The 20,442-nt window shown below is 41.3% G+C and overlaps 1 protein-coding gene across 13 annotated transcripts in view; it reads right to left on the bottom strand.

The window, feature by feature from the left end:
• Window positions 1-8,018: 8,018 nt before the first annotated feature.
• PLCH1 (phospholipase C eta 1) overlaps window positions 8,019-20,442 on the bottom strand; it is a 300,525-nt gene continuing 288,101 nt past the window's right edge. For 7 of the 13 annotated variants that reach the window (XM_070072611.1, XM_070072610.1, XM_070072612.1 and 4 more), the window contains 6 exons: window positions 17,876-17,960; window positions 16,436-16,582; window positions 16,133-16,212; window positions 14,259-14,318; window positions 13,484-13,838; window positions 8,019-11,125 (listed from right to left, as the gene is read on the bottom strand). In XM_070072611.1, the coding sequence (XP_069928712.1) occupies window positions 9,036-11,125; window positions 13,484-13,838; window positions 14,259-14,318; window positions 16,133-16,212; window positions 16,436-16,582; window positions 17,876-17,960 (2,817 nt within the window). In that variant the 3' untranslated portion in view covers window positions 8,019-9,035. Of the gene's footprint in view, window positions 11,126-11,421; window positions 11,450-13,483; window positions 13,839-14,258; window positions 14,319-16,132; window positions 16,213-16,435; window positions 16,583-17,875; window positions 17,961-20,442 lie in introns of all 13 variants that reach the window. The other 6 variants (XM_070072614.1, XM_051818722.2, XM_070072617.1 and 3 more) reach the window with 5 other exon arrangements.

The raw sequence follows: 20,442 nt of genomic DNA, 5'->3' as shown, positions 1-20,442 counted from the left end.
CATATGGAAATACAGCAGACCTTGAATAGCTAAAGCAATCTTACACAACAACACAAAGCTGGAGGAATCACAATACCAGATTTCAAGACATGCATAGGGCAGTGATAGTCAAATCAGCATGGTTCTGGCACAAAAACAGATAGATAGACCAATGGAACAGAATAGAAACACCAGAAATCAATCCATGCATCTATAACCAACTTATCTTTGACAGAGAAGCTGAAATCAATCCCTGGAGCAAGGACAGTCTCTTCAACAAAGGGTACTGGGAAAATTGGATCTCCACATGCAGAAGTATGAAGACTGCTCCCTTACACCTTACTGAGAAGTCTATTCAAAATGGATTAAAGACCAAAATCTATGGCCCAATACCATCAAATTATTAGAGAATAATGGGGAAATCCTGAAAGACATTGGCATAGCAAAGAGTTCTTGGACAAGACCCTAGAGGCACAAGCATCCAAAGTCAAAATCCACAAGTGTGATTACATCAAATTGAGAAATTTCTGTGCCACCTCCCCCCCCAAAAAAAAAACAAACAAAAACAACAACAACAACAAAAAACATCCAGCTAAGTAAAGAGGCAACTGACAGAATGGGAAAATTATTTGTAAACTATGCAACTGATAAAGGATTAATAACCAGAATATATAAAGAGATCAATAAACTCAACAACAACAAAATAAACAACCCAGTTAAGAAATGGGTAAAGTCCCTCCTGGACTTTTGGGACTAATGCAATCCCATACAACTCTTGCTTTATAAAAAAAGGCGGGGGGGGGGGGGAGTTAAAAAAAATGAAATCCTGTGGTTTGCAATGAAATGGATGAAATTGGAAAACATCATACTTAGTGAAATAAGCCAGTCCCAAAAGGACAAATGCCATGTTTTCTCCCAGACCTGTGATAACTAATAGATCACCTACAAGGTAATCTATAGAAAGGAAATTAACACTTTGAGATGCAATGACTTTGAACAGCCTTTGTCTTGACTGTTAAGGAACAGTTTTTTTTTTTTTTTCTCATATGATTTGTTTAACTCTTTACTTAGTATAGAGTTAAACATATGTAAAATTAATTGAAAATTGATCTTAGGATAAAATAAGAATGGTAGAAGAGGAAGGTGGAAGAGGGGTGGGAGTATGGGTATAGTGGACAGAATCACTACATTCCTAATGCTGTGTTTATGAAAAGCATTAAGTTTGTATTCCTTAAATAAAAGGTTTCTAGGGAAATAAAAGAAGTTGGCCCTTTGAATTAAAGGACATTATGACAGAAAGTACCAATGCCTTCAAAATGTAGTGCAGCCTCCTCTGGCCAAGATACTAAATCAGAAGCATAGTCCCTTCCCCGAAAACATTTGGAATTAGTCCAACTTTGACTTAAAAGATTCAGAGGTGGTGATCCCCATAGTGTACCTAGTCATTTCCATCTGTCAGAAGTGGTGATTCCCATAGTATAGCTAGTCATTCCACCTGTCTGGATTCTGCAAAAAAGGAAAAATATCCTATGAATCATGGCGGGTGCCCATGGATCATAGTATAAATATAACCCCTATTACAACTCTGCCACATATGAATTTTATTAGAGCAAATCAACCTAACTTCTGAGAGTTTGTGGCTAATATTTTGTTGAATGCTTGATTCCTGGTTCTCATCAGTAGGGAAACTCAAAAGCAGCTCACTCTTGCATTTGCCAGGACAGCAGGAAACCTTCACTGCCTTTCCCTGGGGCTGTGTTAATACTCATGCTGTCTCACTGTATACTTGTAGTGATTTTGATCATTTTGATACTCCACAATGCATCATGCTAGTTTTCTTCATTGATTGACATTTTTCTAATTGGACCTAATATGGGTAACAGGTGCAGCATCTTGAATGTCCTGATCAGCTATGTGCATGTCAGAGGTTAGGTGAGAAGTCCCTGATGATTAGGAGATCTGTAACATCAATGAAATGTCTATGATGCCAGAGGTCTTCGGCATGCAGGGCCATAGCCTATAAGCTAATGTCTGAGAATCTATGGTAGGCCAAGTGACTGAAATTGATGCTGCCCATTATGAATATGGTGTTAAGAGCAGCTCCCAGAAAACTTTGAGAAGAATAGGAGCAAACCTCTGCAATAAGAAAATACTGCATTTAGGAAAAGACCCAAGTATTACAGAAGGCATACAAAAAACTGACCAACTGGCCTAGACCTTCATATCACCACCTCCTTTGCACTGGTGCCACTCCCTCAACTCACACCTATGAACCATGGGAAATTCCCTAACTGATGGAGAAAGATGTTCTGATCCCTATTCAAACACACTTCGGTATGACATTTTGGGGTGCCACTGAAATGGGTCACTGCCAAAACACAGTTCCTCTTATGAATGATCCTGAAGAATAAGCATAGCCACACGGAGGCTCTCAACAGGCAAATCTGGTTTTCTAGATATCAGCCAGATGCTCTCCTTGGCACTCCACTGCTTACCCAATGGGCCTAGGAGTTAAGTGGCCACAGTGTGACTGAAAAGCAGAGATTCCAGGAACCAAAGAGTGGAACTAGGACCAACCTCTATCACCATCTATCAATCCATGACACACATCATTTGTACTTTATGTCCCAAAAACCTTATATCTACTAGGTTAGAGGTCCTGACTGCTAGGGAGTTTCACTTCCTAGGAAATATGAGACATTCCATTGAACCAGAAGTTGCAGCTACTGAGAACTCTTCATGCCAGTGGATAAACAGGAAAAGAAAGGAATTATTGGACTTACTGGTTTAACGGACCCTGAATGCGATGAGAAACTGGAGTTGTGGCTACACAATGGAGGCAAATACGAGTACACCTGGCATATGGGACTCACTGAGACACTTCTTGTGAGTCTGTGCCCAGCGACAGTTGTAAATGAGTTCCCCTAGCAACTACTGTCTGACAAAGGGGAACAACTGACAGCTTCCATCCATCAGGGACGAGGGACTGTGTCAACACAACAAGCAACTGGAGCAGCAGAACACTGACTGAAGGTGTGGGAAACTAGAATGGTGACAGACGAGGGAGATGATGAATGTCGGCTATCTGTTACAGCAGTAGGTGCTATGGCTTGGTTTACTAATCCTCTCTAAATCTAGTTTAAGAGATTGAAACTGAACACTGCCTGGAAGGGCTGGCCTTGCACCTCCCTCCCTGAGAAAGTAAGGCAGTACCTTGTTCTCACACAAGATCGGGAGAACATTACAAGTGGATGCAAGAAAATCGGATTGGTGCACAAGACGCAGTATCTGTTTATATATCACACCATATCATCTTATCCTTGCCTATCTGCACCCCAAAGTCAACCATTTGCATTGTTTTTATCTTTTATCTGTTATTTCCACAGTCACTGTTACTGCTGTCATTGCCATCGTACACTCAGAAATCCACAAGTATAGCCCCAGCTGACATGGAGAGATTATCACACACTGTGACCTGTGGGCTCTATCTCCCTCTTGGCTGCCTGGATGGGTTTCAGAGTACAACCTGGAAACAAGAAGTAGATTTGACCATTAAAAGTTAGCAGATGGGAAAGATCCCAGAGATGTATCTCTCATCCATACATACTTTCTTATAATGGATTGCTCTTTGCACACAGTCTTTGCATATGGCCTCTCTGGAGATAGACCACCAATCTAAGCACCTGCATGGTTTTGTTGTAAACCTTTAGTCATCTCAGTAACACAGCACTCCCTTGTATTTTTTTTAGACAGGTAGAGTTATAGACAGTGAGAGAAAGACAGACAGAAAGGTCTTCCGTTGGTTCACTACACAAATGGCCGCTACGGCCGGCACGCTGTGTCGATCCAAAGCCAGGAGCCAGGTGCTTCTTCCTGGTCTCCCACATGGGTGCAGGGGCCCAAGCACTTGGGCCATCCTCCACTGCCCTCCTGGGCCACAGCAGAGAGCTGGACTGGAAGAGGAGCAACCGGGACTAGAACCCAGCGCCCATATGAGATGCCGGCGCCGCAGGTAAAGGATTAACCAAGTGAGCCACGGCGCTGGCCCATCTACCCCCTTGTATTTTCTCTTCCCTCTCTCCCTCAATTTTTTTTTTGGACAGGCAGAGAGGACAGTGAGAGAGAGAGACAGAGAGAAAGGTCTTCCTTTACCGTTGGTTCACCCTCCAATGGCCGCTGTGGCCTGCGCGCACGCTGATTCGAAGCCAGGAGCCAGGTGCTTCTCCTGGTCTCCCATTCGGGTCCAGGGCCCAAGCACTTGGGCCATCCTCCACTGCACTCCCGGGCCACAGCAGAGAGCTGGCCTGGAAGAGGGGCAACCGGGACAGAATCCGGCGCCCCAACAGGGACTAGAACCCCGGGGTGCCGGCGCCGCAAGGCAGAGGATTAGCCTAGTGAGCCGCGGCGCCGGCCCCTCAATTTTCTTTTACCATCATTCTTGCTACCCTGTGAATGTACTCCCTATGTCCCAATAAAACATTAGCATGTTAGATTTTGCCTTTGGTACTTTTTCAGTGATCCTGGATTAAGATGTTAGTTACTTCAGCAAAAAAAAAAATGTGATTCATAGATGTCATGTATATAGGAATTCTCATCTTAGTGGTATTTTCAGCTACTGTGTATGCTAGGTTTCTAATGAACTGGGACAAAATCGGTATATAGTACCTCTACCAGCTGGTTGCTCCATGCAGTAGAATCCCTAATGCCATAATCCTAACACCCAGCTGAGTACACCATACAGAGGAGGTGCTAACTAAATGTTCATTAAATTCTTCAAAAAAGTGATGATGTGTAGGGGTAAGATGACTAATGTAGGGGCTAAAATAACTTTGCTCAGCTATTTCCTTCCCTTCATTATCCTGAGCAAATCATATGCTCATTGAGACTCATTTTTTGGATCTATAAAATGGGAATAATATCATCCGACAAAATTGTTGTAAGGACAAAATATGATACACTATGTATTAGTCTCTTTATGTTGCAGAATGCTATATAAACACCAGTCTCCTGTTCATAATAAATGATTAAGACGATGCTATATTAAAAGAGAAATAAAATGATTGGCTGGATAGAAACAAGGAGATGAGAACCAAGAAACATAAAAAGATAAACTCAGGGGCGAGTGCTTAGCCTAACAGTTAAGACACCTACCTCCCTTGTCAGAGTGCCTGGGTTCAATCCTCGGCTCTGGCTCCTGACTCCCCGGCTCTGGCTCCACCAATACAGACCATGTTGGGGGCTCTAGTAGCTGGGACCCTGACACTCATGTGGGAGACCAAGACTGAGTTCCTGACTCCCACCTTCACCCTAGTCCAGCCTTGGTCATTGCAGGCATTTGGGGAATGCAACAGCAAATGGAGATCCCTATCGTCCTCTTAAATAATTTTTTTTAAAAAAAGATAAACTCAGTCATCACCATACAAATCTTAAAATCAGGTAATATGCTTCTTTCTCCTTTGAGACATACAGTAAACTATGTCATTAGACACACCATTTTCTCCCATATTTTTCCTAATTCATAGAGTTATCAAATGTCTGTTGCATGTACATCTTAAGTGCCAGGCCTTAGGGCAGGCCCTCAAAGGGATCTAAGTCTCTAGGAGGAGGCACGAACAGATGAATACTATGGAGTGAACCCAGGGTTTCACAGGAGCACTGGAGGCCCCACATGGATTGGGTGACCCTTGATGTGCCAGAGACAGTTAGAGAAGAAGAGATTATATTCAGGGAAGGCTCCCTAGAGATAGGGCTCCTCCAGGATGCATCTTGAAGAAGGCAGTGGGCAAAGGAAGGGAAATCTCAGAGAAGACCCAGCTACAGAAACAGACACAGGCACCAAGTCATGAAAGACCTTGTATGTAAGGTTATGGTCCTTATTCTAGAAGTGACGAGGACTCAATAAAGGGTTTTAAGTGGGAATTATGGCTTGCTCAGATTTATAAGAAGCTTTGTGTATTAGTCAGTTTTTCATCATCTAAATACCCCAGGCAGACAACTTCATTAAGAAAAGAGGTTGGGGCCGGCACGGTGGCGCAGTAGGTTAATCTTCCGCCTGTAGTGCCAGCATCCCATATGTGCGCCAGTTCTAGTCCCAGCTGCTCCTCTTCCAATCCAGCTCTCTGCTGTCGCCTGAGAAAGCAGTAGAAGATGGCTCAAGTCCTTGGGCCCCTGCACCCGCATGGGAGACCAGGAAGAAGCTCCTGGCTCCTGGCTTCGGATTGGCGCAGCTCCAACCATTGCGGCTACTGGGGAGTGAACCAACAAACAGAAGACCTTTCTCTCTGTTTCTCCCTCTCTGTGTCTGTAACTCTACCTCTCAAATAAATAAATAAAATCTTAAAAAAAAAGAAAAGAGGTTTATTTAGCTTACTGCTTTGGAGTCTGACAGTCCAAACAGCATAGATCAGGCTATAGCATAGGCCACATGGAAGATGGCAGGAGCATATGCAGAGGAAGAATCACATGATAAGGCAGAAAACAGAGAGGGACCAGGCTTTCTCCTTTCAAAATAACCCTCTTGCAAGTTCTTGCATGTACTACTAAGGGGTTGCATGAGAAAGGCCTTAATCAGAAGACTTTTGAAGGCAATGCTCCCAGCAATATTGAATAACCTCTCACTAGATTCCATCACTCCCAATACTGCCACCCTGGGAACCAAGGCGCCGACACATGGACCCTTGGGGGACACAACATAGCACTTCGCTTCTGTTTTCTGTGCACACTACTTTTGCGCAAGCAATTCTCCCTGCTACCTGTCACTGTAAACAGTAACGCATGCCTTGACGCATGCCACATAGCCTCTCAGGAAAGCATAAAATGAGACAGTTTTGAAACCTGAAAGGGCTTATTCTGGGCAGCTTTGCAGAGGCTGGGGGCTTCCTGGTCTCTCTGGCTCTCAAAAGAAAAAATCCAGAAAGCATGTTAACTTGAATGAGACTTTACTTCTGTGACTTCCTTTGAGCGAGTCCCTTATTCATCCTCTTAACAAGTAAAATCCTTATGTGTCTATTCTGAGCATCAGAAGTTTTTATTAATACATAAGCCTTACTGCTTCCTCCAGCTCATTAGGCCACTCCACAGGATGAATATGGAGTTGCTTTCTCCTCTCTTCCTATGTCACGTGAGTACAAGAATACTGCATGTGTGCATGACAGGCATACAGGGGTCACCTGCAGGACTGGTTTGATGATCCTCCACATGGCCACAACCACTTGTTAAGACTAACTCACTCTAGGACAGGGCTGACAACCAAATGTAAACTTCTAGATTTTTCCTTTTTTGTCTTGTTGAAAACTTCTTGAGAACAGAGATTCCACTAAATCATAAAAAGTAGCTAAATTCTATTATTTTGTAATTGAATTTCAGCAACCCTACCTCAATCTCTTCTAAGACAATGATACTTTAAAAAGAAACCAGTCTAAGGACAGAATTCTGGGTGTTCAGAGTCCCCAAGGTGACTAAAATGCTGGGCTTACCATGAGCATGGAAATGGGTCTCTTTTCTTTTCATTATCACACTCCTGCCACAAACCAGCATCTAGTATCCTAACAGAGGAATACCGCCCCCCCCCCCCCCCAACCAAGGGGAAAAACTCAGAGTCAGAGACTGGGAGCAGCAAGAACTGACTGTTCCCCTACCTGTCCTTCACCCACTTCACAAAGCTCCTGACGGCCTCATTTGCCCAATGCAGCACCTCACCTGTATTCACCACATGGCTCCCCACGCTCTCACTGTCACTGCCACCACCAGGGCCAGTCTGGAAGGATTATTCTTAAACTTGTAATATCGACAACAAATGCAAAGGCACTCATTACTTTTGATTTCAAGTTACCTCCCAAACATGTTCTTTAAAGAATAATGAAAACACTCAGAAACACAAGTTGCTGCTTAAAACTGTCCTCTGCAATAGTTTCCTATTCTGCTACAAAGACATGGAAAGGAAGGTATATCCAAGTGCTTGGGCCCCTTACACAATAACAGCCATCGTATGAACTTCGACTGTACCCGTACCCCCACCCCTCATAAAGACTCACCACGTGTTTAAAAATCTGCTTTAATTATATTTTCATGAATTTCAGGAAGAACATCATTGCAGTTAATGTTACAAAAAAGCAAAGAGGGACATCTGAACATGCACTTAAAAAATGGATTCACAGTGAAAATAAAGCATGTCAATACTAAAATATAGTTATGTGGTTCCCTGAAGGGAAAAAGATTTCTTCTACTTATCTATCTACTTGGATTTAATTGTGAGAAAATATTGTTTTCTTGAAAGAGTTGGGGAAGTTTTCAATTTGTGCTACTATTATTGTTAGGGTCTAATGGAAGTCTCTCATTCTGAAAGCCATTATTTGCACATCCTGTAATTTATCAGAAAATCCGAAAGTACAACAAATAGCTTGGCAACTGGATTCTTGTTACATATAAAGCTATTAGCAAAAATATGTAACAAAATTTATGCAAAACAAACAATTTTGTCTTTATATACAGAAATTTGTTTTCTTCCTCATACCCTCACAGCCTATTCTAAAAAGGAGGAGGTAGGGTGTGGGAAGCAGCTACCAATCTCCTTTGAAATTCTCAGTCTGGGTAGGGTGAAGAAATCTTAAAAGGCAAGATAATGACTTTAAACCTCTTTGAACTGTGTTATAAAAATGCAGAAGGAAAAATGACAGCAGCTTAAACTCAAGAATTCATCCCTTTGTCGTCCTAAGAGTAAATATGAGGACGTTGGTGGTTGTGATCTGAGGACACAGTAGAGCATCTTGGGGAAATGTAGGTACGTTGAAACCCAAGCTGCTGAGAAGTTTCACATCTAGGGCATGCACATATTTCATTCCAGTACAGTTTACAACACCCCAGGGGAGAAAGATCACCAAATCTATACATAAACGTATCAACAGGGAGAACACATGAAGTCAAAGGGACACCAAAATACAGGTTTAAAAATACATCTGAAAATCATTTCAAAGCCAATGACCATATTTACTGAAAACTGAAAACTCTGACATTGTATAGAATACCTTGTAAACATTGAGAATGCAGCTCTGTATAATTCACAGTCTCAAAAGAAAATAAATTTCTGGCTTATCATCACCACTTGGCTCAGTCTGCAAAACAGAATGATCGGAACAAAACTGGTCCGCATAGCCATAGCGAAGGGCTGTGCATGCCCCCTCTGGCATGCCCCGGCCTTCGAGGCCACTCCCCTTCTCCGGCCTCAGGTAGCCTGCTATGTAGGAGCCAGTGGAGTGGCGGTTCCCGGCCGGGGCTGGTGCTGAGGGTTTGTTTCTAAGAACCACCCGTGCCCCATTGCTGGGGTTCGCAACTTTTTGCTTGCTGGCTTCCTGTTTCTCCTTGGCACGGCTGGCAATGTTGCGTACCCTGCTCTGACTTCTTGATGACAACTTTCTGACCAGTGCCCTGGGGAACTGATGGGCATCCTGCTTTGAATACAGCACTTGGCAGCCGTCCTCCTGATCGAAGGACACCAGCTTCCGAAGCTGCTCGGTCAGAGCATCTAAAGGCTCTAGTGACTTTGTTGTCACAGTCATACCCCTCTTGTCTCTGATTCCGGTTGTAACAAAACTCTTACTAATACACTGGTACTTGCTCTCAAAATTGCAGGCAATGTCCTCTGAGGTTAAATCCCCCAGACTTTTGGATTTGCAAGGACTGGGCAGCTTCAAAGCGGGCAGAGGAGGATGTGTTGAGCGCTCGGGTACAGGGACATGCATATCTTGCGCACTAGACTGCTGGGGCCCATGGATCTGGTTCATTTTTGCATCTGAATTTGAGAAATGCTTATGCACAAAACCAGCACCCTGATAGGCTAGACAAGAAATATTTTGATTGTTAACATCGTGAACATTGTTGAATATTTCAGGGTCCGAAGGGTGGAGGGTCTCTTTACAGTAGCCATTTTTCAAACCTCGTTGAAAGTGTTCCACCACATCCTGACTGTACTTCAATTTTAAAGGAGAAGTAAGTTGACTTGTGTCCTCTCTCCTATGTTCATACGTTGTCAGAGACAGATTTTCTGATTCGCCATCAATTTCTACCAGGCTGCTCTCTCCAGAATTTAAACAGAGGGTGGGATCTTTAATCACACCCTCCAGCGTCAGGTCAGTGGACGTGGCAGGGCTGCAGCCCTTTGCCCTTTGCCAGGTTCCTCCGCTGGGGGGACTTTTTGGTACCCAGCCATGAGAAGTATAAGGTGATCCAGGCAAGTTATCTTCAGTGGCCCTTGTCTTGGCCTTACCAGAAAGGGTGTCATCTAGTTTGGCTTTTGAGATGGGAGTACAGGTAGTTTCACAAACAACCGTGTACGCTGCATGCTTGGTGGTCCCAGGATTTGAGAGTACGATCAGCTCAGGAGATGAGCACAGGAAGGCCGGCTTGGGTTTTTCCTTGGAAACACCAGGCTTCAAGGGCATTTTTAGGCCCAGGGTAGGCACGGGCAGATGGCTGGATGTGACACTGGTATCGTGAAGATGAGAAACAATGGGGAGGTTAGCCTGACTGTTGGTCTCGTCAAACTGGCCAATCAGTGCTGAGACAGTACTGCCGGGCTCGTTCTCAGCTGTTAAAGTGACATTGTCAATAAGATGGGAAATGTCGCTCTCCTGCAGAATCGCAGTGGAATGCAAGTCAGGGATGTCAGAACAGAGTACGGAGACATCTGACAAAGAAAAGGATGGCACAGCTCTGCCCTTTTCCCTACTACCTTCCACGCTCTCGATCTCCAGATTGCTCTGAGAAAGGATGCTTCCTGACAACGCGCTCTTCCCTTCCACGAGGCCCCCAGCATTCCCCTGTCCCTTGGTTTTCACCACATGCAGATCTTGCGTTTGGTCAACTGCAGGACCAACAGACAAATGCCGCTGTGGCGAGAGGGGTTCATCGGGATGGTGGTTTCCCAGGCCATCACTTGTCACATTCGGTTTGCTTCCTCCACCCATAGGACCTGGTCCTCCCAATGGTTCTCTTGTGAGTGACATGTTGGCAGGAGAAATCATGGCATCCCTGTGGCTCGTGTCTTTATGGTGGAGAGTACTGGAGGAGGAGGAGAACTTTTTGTTGAAATTTGGAAAATGTGGGTCTTTTACACTTGCCTTCCCTTTTCTTCTGTCATCTTTATCTTCTGCTGAAGGAAACAAACAATATTTTAGGTGACATGTTTTACTTTGAGTAGGACCTGCAAACACTCATGTTTGTCTTCAGACAGACAAATGGAGAATGTAAAATTTTTACACTGTGACAGAATATAATTATGGATTGCATAGGTTCGTAACGAAGTGTCTGTGTGATGAATAAATGGTAAAATATATTTATAGGAATTTCGCTGAGGTTCCCTTTGAATATCTATTACATCAGCTAAGGATGTAATATTCATTGTCCAAAAATGTCAATGAGTTACCATACTTTTATAGTGAGGATTACCTTACGATGTTTCCTATTCAGATTTGTACTACACAGAAGCATGGCAATAGAAACAGAACAAAACAGCTCTGTTAAACAAAGTATTGTGGTACCTGTAAGCAAAAGACTGTAAGCTTTCAAAATTACACATGGACTAGCTAAAAAAAAAACATAAATATATCACTTTTAAAAAACATTTGGGTAAAGGGTTTAACAAAATTTCTGAAACAATTGGAAGGTGTAATAAGCACATTAAAATATCAGTATCTGTTGACTTTAAAATATATAAAGCACTGGCCAACAAGTCTACGTCATTGGTTATACCCAATTTTTTGATAAACACATTTTTGCTTTTAATACATAGATTTCATACTGAATTCTTCCCTAAAAGAGGCAGTAACATGTAGGGCATAGTCAGAAAAACTATAAAAACACACAACTCACAGGAATTTCAGATATCTCACCATATACAGTGCCAACACAATGTTAGATGCTCAATTATTCTTAATCAGATTATTTTGTATTTTTAATGCTTTCAGAGTTATGATACACAAGAAAGAAGAATTTGTGTAACTTATTAAATATTTTCCTAGCTGAAAAATTCATCACAAAACATTTTAAAACTGCAAATATTACAGATAAAAATAATTAATTATGTCTATGATGTTATAACTCAGACAGCTACTGTAGCTTTTGTAACGGGACAGCATAATGCATGGAAGTTTGTATTGTACTTTTTTCTCTGCTTGCTATTTCTCCTGTAATATAAATTGAATCATTGCATGACTATGTATTACTGCCATTTACCATTTAATATACAAGTATATGTATGTGTAAAATATGTGACTATTTTTAAAAGTAGGAAAGAAATGTTATTTTCAAATTGCTTTCTAACTCACCTTAATGGCATTAACACCTTAACTGTGGCATTAATAAGATTAATGACTTTCATTTTTTATTAAATATAGGTTCAATTTCCCCAAAAGCAGAGTTTTAAAATAAAGTTTAAAGGACATATTTCATCCCTTCTCTGATGCTGCTTTTTCCTTTTTCTTCCTTCATAAAAACTATTTAAGAATTGATTTTCCTCCCTCAAATATCTTACAACAGAAGAGTCAATATTAACAAAATGGTATTTGTGAGAAAATTGGTAATTAACATTATGTCATTTGATAAAGGAATTATTTTCTTAAGGAAAACTGTATCACAATGTACTTGTCTGAGATGATTCTGACTTAATCAAGACACACTTGTTCCAGAGGCATCCGATAAATACATTCTGAGCTCTCAAATGACCTAGAATAGGACTGGAGAAAGGGAATCGCTGACAGAAGTTGAGCACATTGGTGCCTTGCGAAGCAGCCCAAAACGTTTAGAGCCCTGAGAGGAGTCAGGAGTTTGTCCAGAGTGAGGGAAAGGGAGGTGCTGCCTGGCTCCTGTGTTTGTGAAGCCCACAACCGGTCAGGAGCGGCGGATGTGTCTCCTGCCTGCCAGTCTCCAGCAGTCAGGGAACTGAGCCCACGGAAACAGTTGGCCTGACACACTTCTTGAGGAAGCAGATCGTTCATGTCAAGAAGGTGACTTGCTTTTAACACCTGGCTCTTTTATCCCATGAACATTTCCAACAGTGGAAATATGTTCCATGGTGGGGGAAAGTAATACAAACCAAACTCAATGTTTGAAAAATAATATAATTCTATATAATTCTATTCAACCTCACAACAATCAGTAATTATGGCACCCGATTGGAAAACCAGTATTTCTATTCCTATTTGTCAAGTGTCACAGCTCTCCAGCCTGCCTCACAGACCCAAGCACTCACATCCTGATGCCTGATGGCTCCCCCACCCCTCACCATCATCAGACATCGGTGTTAACATTAAGGAGGTTGGGGAAGAGGAAACAGCTCTTCAGCCACCCTCCTTCAAAGTTTGAAATCTGGCCTAGATGGAACATTAAAAAATACTTCTTCTCCATGACATGTTAATTTTGAATACAGAATGCCCTCCACGTCATAATGGGAAGCAGAAGCCGACATGCAGCTTAGAAGTGTTTATCCTGAGAGAAGCCTAAAGCAACTTACCCAGTGCATTATCTTTTCCTTCTGTGTCTTTGGCTGTTTCAGACACAGGCAGTGACAAAGCCCCCAGAAGAGTTCTGTCCACAGGCATGGAGACGGGGCGCACTTGCAGACTCCGCGTGGTTCTCCGCAGGACACCATCTTGGTCTCTGGCAGCCTCAGACACCGAATCCTTTATCTCTACCATTTCTTGGAAGCCCATTTTGCTCTTCTTCCTGCCTTTGGCTGGAGCACTGGCTGTGCGGCGCAGAATTCTGTCTCCAATTGATCGCTTCCGAATATAATGGGAATTGTTTTCTGAAGAACTGTGTCTGGGGTTCTTATTGAACAGTCCCTTCAGCCCTTGGAGCTGTCTGCTCTGAAGACACAAAACGACCAACCACGAGTTAAGCAAAAGCTTTCCTACCTGGGATTGGCCTCGGAATGACAGTTCCATGAGAAGTGGATACAAAATGAAATTCTACAGCCACTGAAGAACATTGAAATCAAGGAACAGCAGCATGTTTGCACAATGCCATGCATGTCTTAGCCTTACTCTTCGAGAAAGGCAGTCTTCCCTTGACCCAACCAAGCTTCACCAGAAGTTTCCTACCCAGGAATGACAAGCGGTAGGAAAAGTTTCCACAGTTAACAGAATGTCAAAACTTCAGCCTTAAAGCAACAGATACATGTTTCCAAATGGCAAACAGGAAAAATGGTATGATAACAGAATGCATGCTGCCATCACTGTTCAAAAAGACATAGCTAGCAAGAGCAAAGCACCATGCTGAGAAACTACCTTTGTAGCTCCTAGAAAGTGCAATATAGTATAACTGGGGTTGAGGATTAAAGGGCTCCACTGCAAAGGGGAAAAAAACAAAAACACAACAAAACACAACTTGGGCCCATTCAAGAAGGTGACTCAAGTAAACACACATGTAAAACTGCATGTATTTCCATTATCCCTCTCTCCCCATTGAATATAATATTTCAGTCTTATATTCATGTTCAGCTCAATACCACCACATTATGGTATATGCATCTCAGTGTGAATACACCTTGAGGCTAATAAATAATATGACCCAAAAATGGGTATTTACTTAAGAGAGACAACAAATTCTATAGAACATTTTCTTCTTCATATTTTAATTTATTTCTGGCTCAAGTTTGAAATAAATTCTAAAGTTTATTGCTTCCTTCAATATGCTAAAGATACTACGTAGTTAGTTCAGGATTCTTAGAATCTAAGAATCATTTTTAAAACACTTTGACATCTGTGTCTATTTAGGTCAGAGGAAAGATCTCAAGAAGCAACACAAACAGAAATCCATGACTAAACACAGAATGTCATTAACTTTACTACTCTTGGAAACCAGGATCCTAAGGATAAACATATATGGAAGTATATGTTTATATATAATTCAGGAATATATTACAGTCATAACTATTAATATTAACCAACATTTTTGAGCATTTCTATGCATCAGGCAGCATTCTAGAAATAATCTATTTATTTATGCATGGGGTAGGTACTATTTTTACCCCACATTTGCAGATGAGGGAGCTAAGGCATGGATATACACAAACTTCTGGAGGAAATGATCCAGACTACACAGACTTCCTGGTAAAGAACACTGAACATGGCTATCCTCCATCCCATGTTCCTACAGTCCCTCCGATTCACATCTGGTCCTAAGAATTCATGCCAGTGGCCAAGTCGCCAGTGACTTGGCATGACTAAAGGACCACCTACTGACTGGCAAACCTCAAGGGTGTTCTACAATGAAGACAACAACATTAGGAGAGAACTATGATACTTTTTTATGGTCTCTTTCTTTTAAATCATGTGAGTAGTTTTAAATCTGTTCACAATTTTTAGGGTTTCAATTCAAAACAATGGAAACAAATGAATGTATCTTGCCTAGAACTGACTGGGATCAGAGCCCGGTTCATACAGGTAATTCAACAAACTTCTGAGACATTACATTTCCCACTGCAGTCAGTTGGGTCTTGTCAAGGATTAAAATGAAATTCGAAGTTTAATTATAAGGGCTGCCATTATGACACGGTGCATTAAGCCACCATATGAGCATCGATTCAAGTCCTAGCTGTTCCACTTCTGATCCAGCTGCCCGCTAATATGCATGGAAAGGCAGCCAAAGATGGTGCAAGTGTTTTAGTCCCTGCCACCCATGTGGGAGACCTGGATGGAACTCCTGGCTGTTGGCTTTGGCTTGTCCCAGGCCTGGCCATTGTGGCCATTTGGGCAGTGAATCAGTTGATGGAAGATCTCTCTCTCTCTCTTTCTCTCTCTCTGTGTTTGTGTGTGTGCATGTGTGTCTATGGAGTCTCTCTCTCTCTCTGCCTTTCCTTCTATTTCTGCCTTTCAAATAAATAAATAAATCATTTATAAGAAGTTTAATTATATCTTTACTGTTTTAGCAGAACAGTGACTGAGTAATAGTTTTTTTGATTCTATGAAGCCAAGGGGCACCTGGATGGAAGGGATAAGTACATACCCCGGAGAGGGCACAGAACACAGGTGGGTGGGCACAGAACTGGGAGAGCAGGCTAGGCCCACAAAGAAGTTTCCTGAAGTATACATTTCTTTTATGCACTCCGTCCACCAGTGACTTTATTGTATGTGATTTTGACCCCTGTGATCTCTCTTACCTTTCCATAGATTTCATTGATTGTTATGTGGACAAATATGGACGCTTCTGCCAGTCCTTCCAAATAGACATGGCGGTAGCCTGATAAAATAAAGAAAGTTGTCTTGCATTAGACTTTCTCATGGGTACAACAGAATTAAGTATCAGACTTGACCTCAGCTCTTTCCATTTTACAAAGCATGTTAACAATTACATTTATCTTGTGACACATATTTTACATATCATATATAATAGTCATATATCACATATTGAATCTTCTAAAAGGAATGGTCAGTCTAGAGAGAAAAAGCCAGCTTAAACCTACCAGGCACCAAGCTGCTGAAGGTCACAGTTCTTTGTCCAACAAAGTCTCGTCCAATGGGATCGTGATCCCACACCAGGAATCGAACCAAAGCTATTTCTGGCATATGTACTGTGAATGTCAATGTTTCTTCCCACACAGGGTTAAAGCCTCAGAGAAAGAGGAAAAGAAAAATCAGGAAAACTAAAGGCCTGACTGGAAATGAGTTGGCAGCAACATCTGCAAAGCAGACGGTGAAAATTGCTTGTGACGGTTATTAAACTCGTGAACATGACTGAGCTACTCAGGACGCCTCACTGAAATAAAGCCTCAGAATTCACCACAATGCTAGAAAATAATTGGTAAGAAAATTGCCTGTAAATTATCATATCAATTCTATTAATCTTTGCTGCCCTGTTGAATTGTAGAGGAAGCTCTTCAGTATTCAGAATGCTTTAGTAAGTTCAAAAATTATCTATAATAGTGATCTAAGAGTAAAAACAATAAAGAAAATTATCCTTCCCAGTAGAATCATGCTTCTTACCCACCAAAGATTCTGCTGTTGTAATAACCAACACCAAGGATTTTATAGGGTGTTTTGCATGTGTTAACACTATTGTACATATATCATCCTATCTAATTCTAACACTCATCCTCTGAGAAGGCCAGGGCAGGGCAGGGTTTTGAGTTTTGTTTTTTTTTTTTTCTAATTAAGAAAAAATATATATGACTGACTTTTACAAATATATAATTTTAAAAAATTATACAAACATACAAGCTCATTTTTAAAGTAGGACATATCAGTATGTATAACTATGCTTGAGAAAACTGCCATTCAATAGAAAGCAAGTGCCTAAGGTCACCAGTTAGTGACAGGACCAAATTAGACTACATCCTGCTGCTTCCCAGTGGCTGTTCATGCAGCAAGAACTTACCACATGAAAGATGATCTCTCTCTATACCTACCTAAAATGAATAGAAAGGTATGTAACTCAACTCAAATAATAAAAGGCAAGAATATATTCCTTGGTAAAATTCCCTCTGAGTAATTATAAAAATAGATAATATATTCAAGTACTCCCTAAGTCTCTGTTCTTTGTTTCTAAAAAATCAACATAAGTTTTATTAAATGTATGTATTCAGAAGGTATCAACTACTTAGTCTCATAAAAGTCCTCAAGCTAACTGAAATAATTATAGGCTGAAAAATCAGAGGCGCCCTTCCTGGAAAAGAGAATACCCTACTATTGAACCTGCACAATCCTTTAAAGTCTGAGTCTAGATTACATCACAGTTACAATATGTCACATTAATTCCAGTGAATGTGTTAAAAACACCTTAACTCAGATGGCACTTATAGATCTTAGGGATTTGTTGCTACCCTGCATAGACATATTATTCAGTATCAGTACAAATACTAGTTCTGGAACATCCTCATCGAGACTGACACCGATTATCATCTTACCATTGTCATCCACCACACGCGTCTGATCTTTACAACAATCTACTGGTAATCCAATGATTTCAACTTCAACAAAAGGATCGATAATCTGTATAAATAAAGAGACAGCATTAGTAAAGATGATCATTTATTCTCTATCCTTGTTTTCTGTTTTCCCACAAAGTTGATGCTCAGGTATCAAGCTGATTTCATTGGTGCATGAGAGAAGGAAAAAAATGGGTGTGAGGAAGGAAGGAGATTCCCTCTACAAAGCAGTTAAACATGGCATTCATTGTCTAGTGCTCAGCTATGCAGCAGCCCTATGGGGGCAAATGTGGAGATATTTTTAAAATTTTTCCATAATTGCATAATATTTGCATTTTTACCTGATGTCATTGTTTCTTATAATAAAATCTCTCAGATTGAAAAAAAAAAAGAAAATGAGACATTTGAGGCACCACCCATGACACTGGCATTCCTTTTGAGCCAATATGAATTCAAAACCCAGTTGCTCCACTTCCTATCCAGCTCCATGCTAAATGCATCTTGGATCAGAGTTGGCGAACTGAAAAGGCTTCCATAGCCTTGGCAAAAAAAAAAAAAAAAAAAAAAAAAAAACTCTTTACAAGAGCCTAGGGTGATTACTGGCGCCATAAACAAGAGTGTCAATTGTTAAGTCAACAACAGGAGTCACTGTGCACTTACTCCTCATGTAGGATCTCTGTCCTTAATGTGTTGTACAATGTGAATTAATGCTATAACTAGTACTCAAACAATACTTTACATTTTGTGTTTCTGTGTGGGTGTAAACCATTGAAATCTTTACTTAATATATACTAAATTGATCTTCTGTATATAAAGATAATTGAAAATGAATCTTGATGTGAATGGAATGGGAGAGGGAGCAGGAGATGGGAGTGTTGTGGGTAGGAGGGAAGTTATGGGGGGGCGGGGAGGAAGCCACTTTAATCCAAAAGCTGTACTTTGGAAATTCATATTTATTAAATAAAAGTTAAAAAAATAAAAAGACAGATGACCAAAGGCCTTGCCACTCAGGTGGGAGATCCATGTGGAGGTTCTGGGCTCCTGGCTTCAGCCTGGCCCAGCCCACACCATTGCAGCCATTTGGGGAGTAAGCAGCAGATGGAAGACCTCTATTTCTCTGTCTCTCTCCCTCCCAGTCTCTCCTCTTCTCTGTAACTCTGCCTTTCAAACAAATAAAGTAAATCTTACCAAATGTTTATTCTGATTCTAACCATGAAGAAAGAATCAGGTAAATACAAATTGAAGGACATTCTAAAAATAATTGGCTTGAGGTTAAAAACAAAACAAAACAAAAAGTCAATGTCACAACAACATCAGGGATAGAGAGCTGTTCTAGATTTTAAAAGACCATAAACAAATGCTAACCAAAAGCAGTGTGAGATCCTTCATTGGGTTGTGTTTTTTTTTTCTCATTTTTTAAATTTTATTTAAGCTATACAAGTTTCCTGTATTTCACATATACAGACTTAGGAACAATACTCTCGACCCTACCCCCCCCCCCCCCCCCCCGTTCAAGCTCCAATCCTTCCTCCTCCCTCTCCCATTCCCACCCTTAATTTTTACAAACATCTACTTTCAGTTTACTTAATTATTGCAAAGTTAACCCCATACTAAGTAAAAGAGTTCAACAAATTCATTGGGTGTTGACTCCAAAAAGAAGAAAGGAAGTTAAAAGGACAATTTGGAGATAACTGGAGAAAACTGATTTGATTATAATAGACAACATTATCATAGTAGTTTAATGTTAATGAGTGCAGTGATCTCACTGCGATTGTATAGGACGAGATCCTTGTGCTTAAGACAGAAATGCTGAGGTATTTATGGGCCAGGGGTCATTTCAACAACTGACTTCCAAATAATTCTGCATAAACATATATACAGAAAAGCAAGTGTTGTAATATTTACTAACTGAATTGGTGAATGTAGGTGATTCATTTTTCTATGCTACTTTTCTGAGGTTCAGAATTTTTCAAATTAAAAAGTTTGAGAAAAAACACAAGAAATAAAGCTATGACTGGAAGCAAGGAAGGTAGACTTCTGGGAGTTCTGGACAGGCTCTTTTTAAAAAAAATTTTTTTTCATTTATTTGAAAGAGTTACAGAGAGAGAAGGAGAGACAGAAAGAGAGAGAGAGATATTTTCTATCCACTGGTTCATTCCCCAAATGGTAGTTGGGCCAGGCTGAAGTCAGGAACCAGGAGCTTCTTCCAAGTCTCCTACATGGGTGCAGGAGCCCAAGTACTTGGGCCATCTTCTGCTGCTTTCCCAGCCACATTAGCAGGGAGCTGGATTGGAAGTAGAGCAGCCAGGACTTGAACCAGTGCCCATATGGGATGACAACACTACAAGCCATGGCTTTAACCCACTGTACCACAGTGCTGGCTGTGTTTTGATCTGAGTGGCATGACAATTAATCAAGCTACCCATGTTCGAATATTGCGGCCAAAAAAAGAAAAGATAAAAGAATAAACTCTCTGATGGCACCAAAGAATTATCCCTGCTGTTGGGAGGAGAAGAGAATGCAGGGGCAGAAAGGGAGGCAGGGCC

This window comes from Oryctolagus cuniculus, chromosome 4 (genome assembly GCF_964237555.1).
Source record: "Oryctolagus cuniculus chromosome 4, mOryCun1.1, whole genome shotgun sequence".
Classification (NCBI taxonomy): domain Eukaryota; kingdom Metazoa; phylum Chordata; class Mammalia; order Lagomorpha; family Leporidae; genus Oryctolagus; species Oryctolagus cuniculus.
Note: the sequence above shows the minus strand (reverse complement) of the source record. Positions and strands in the feature narration are given on the sequence as shown.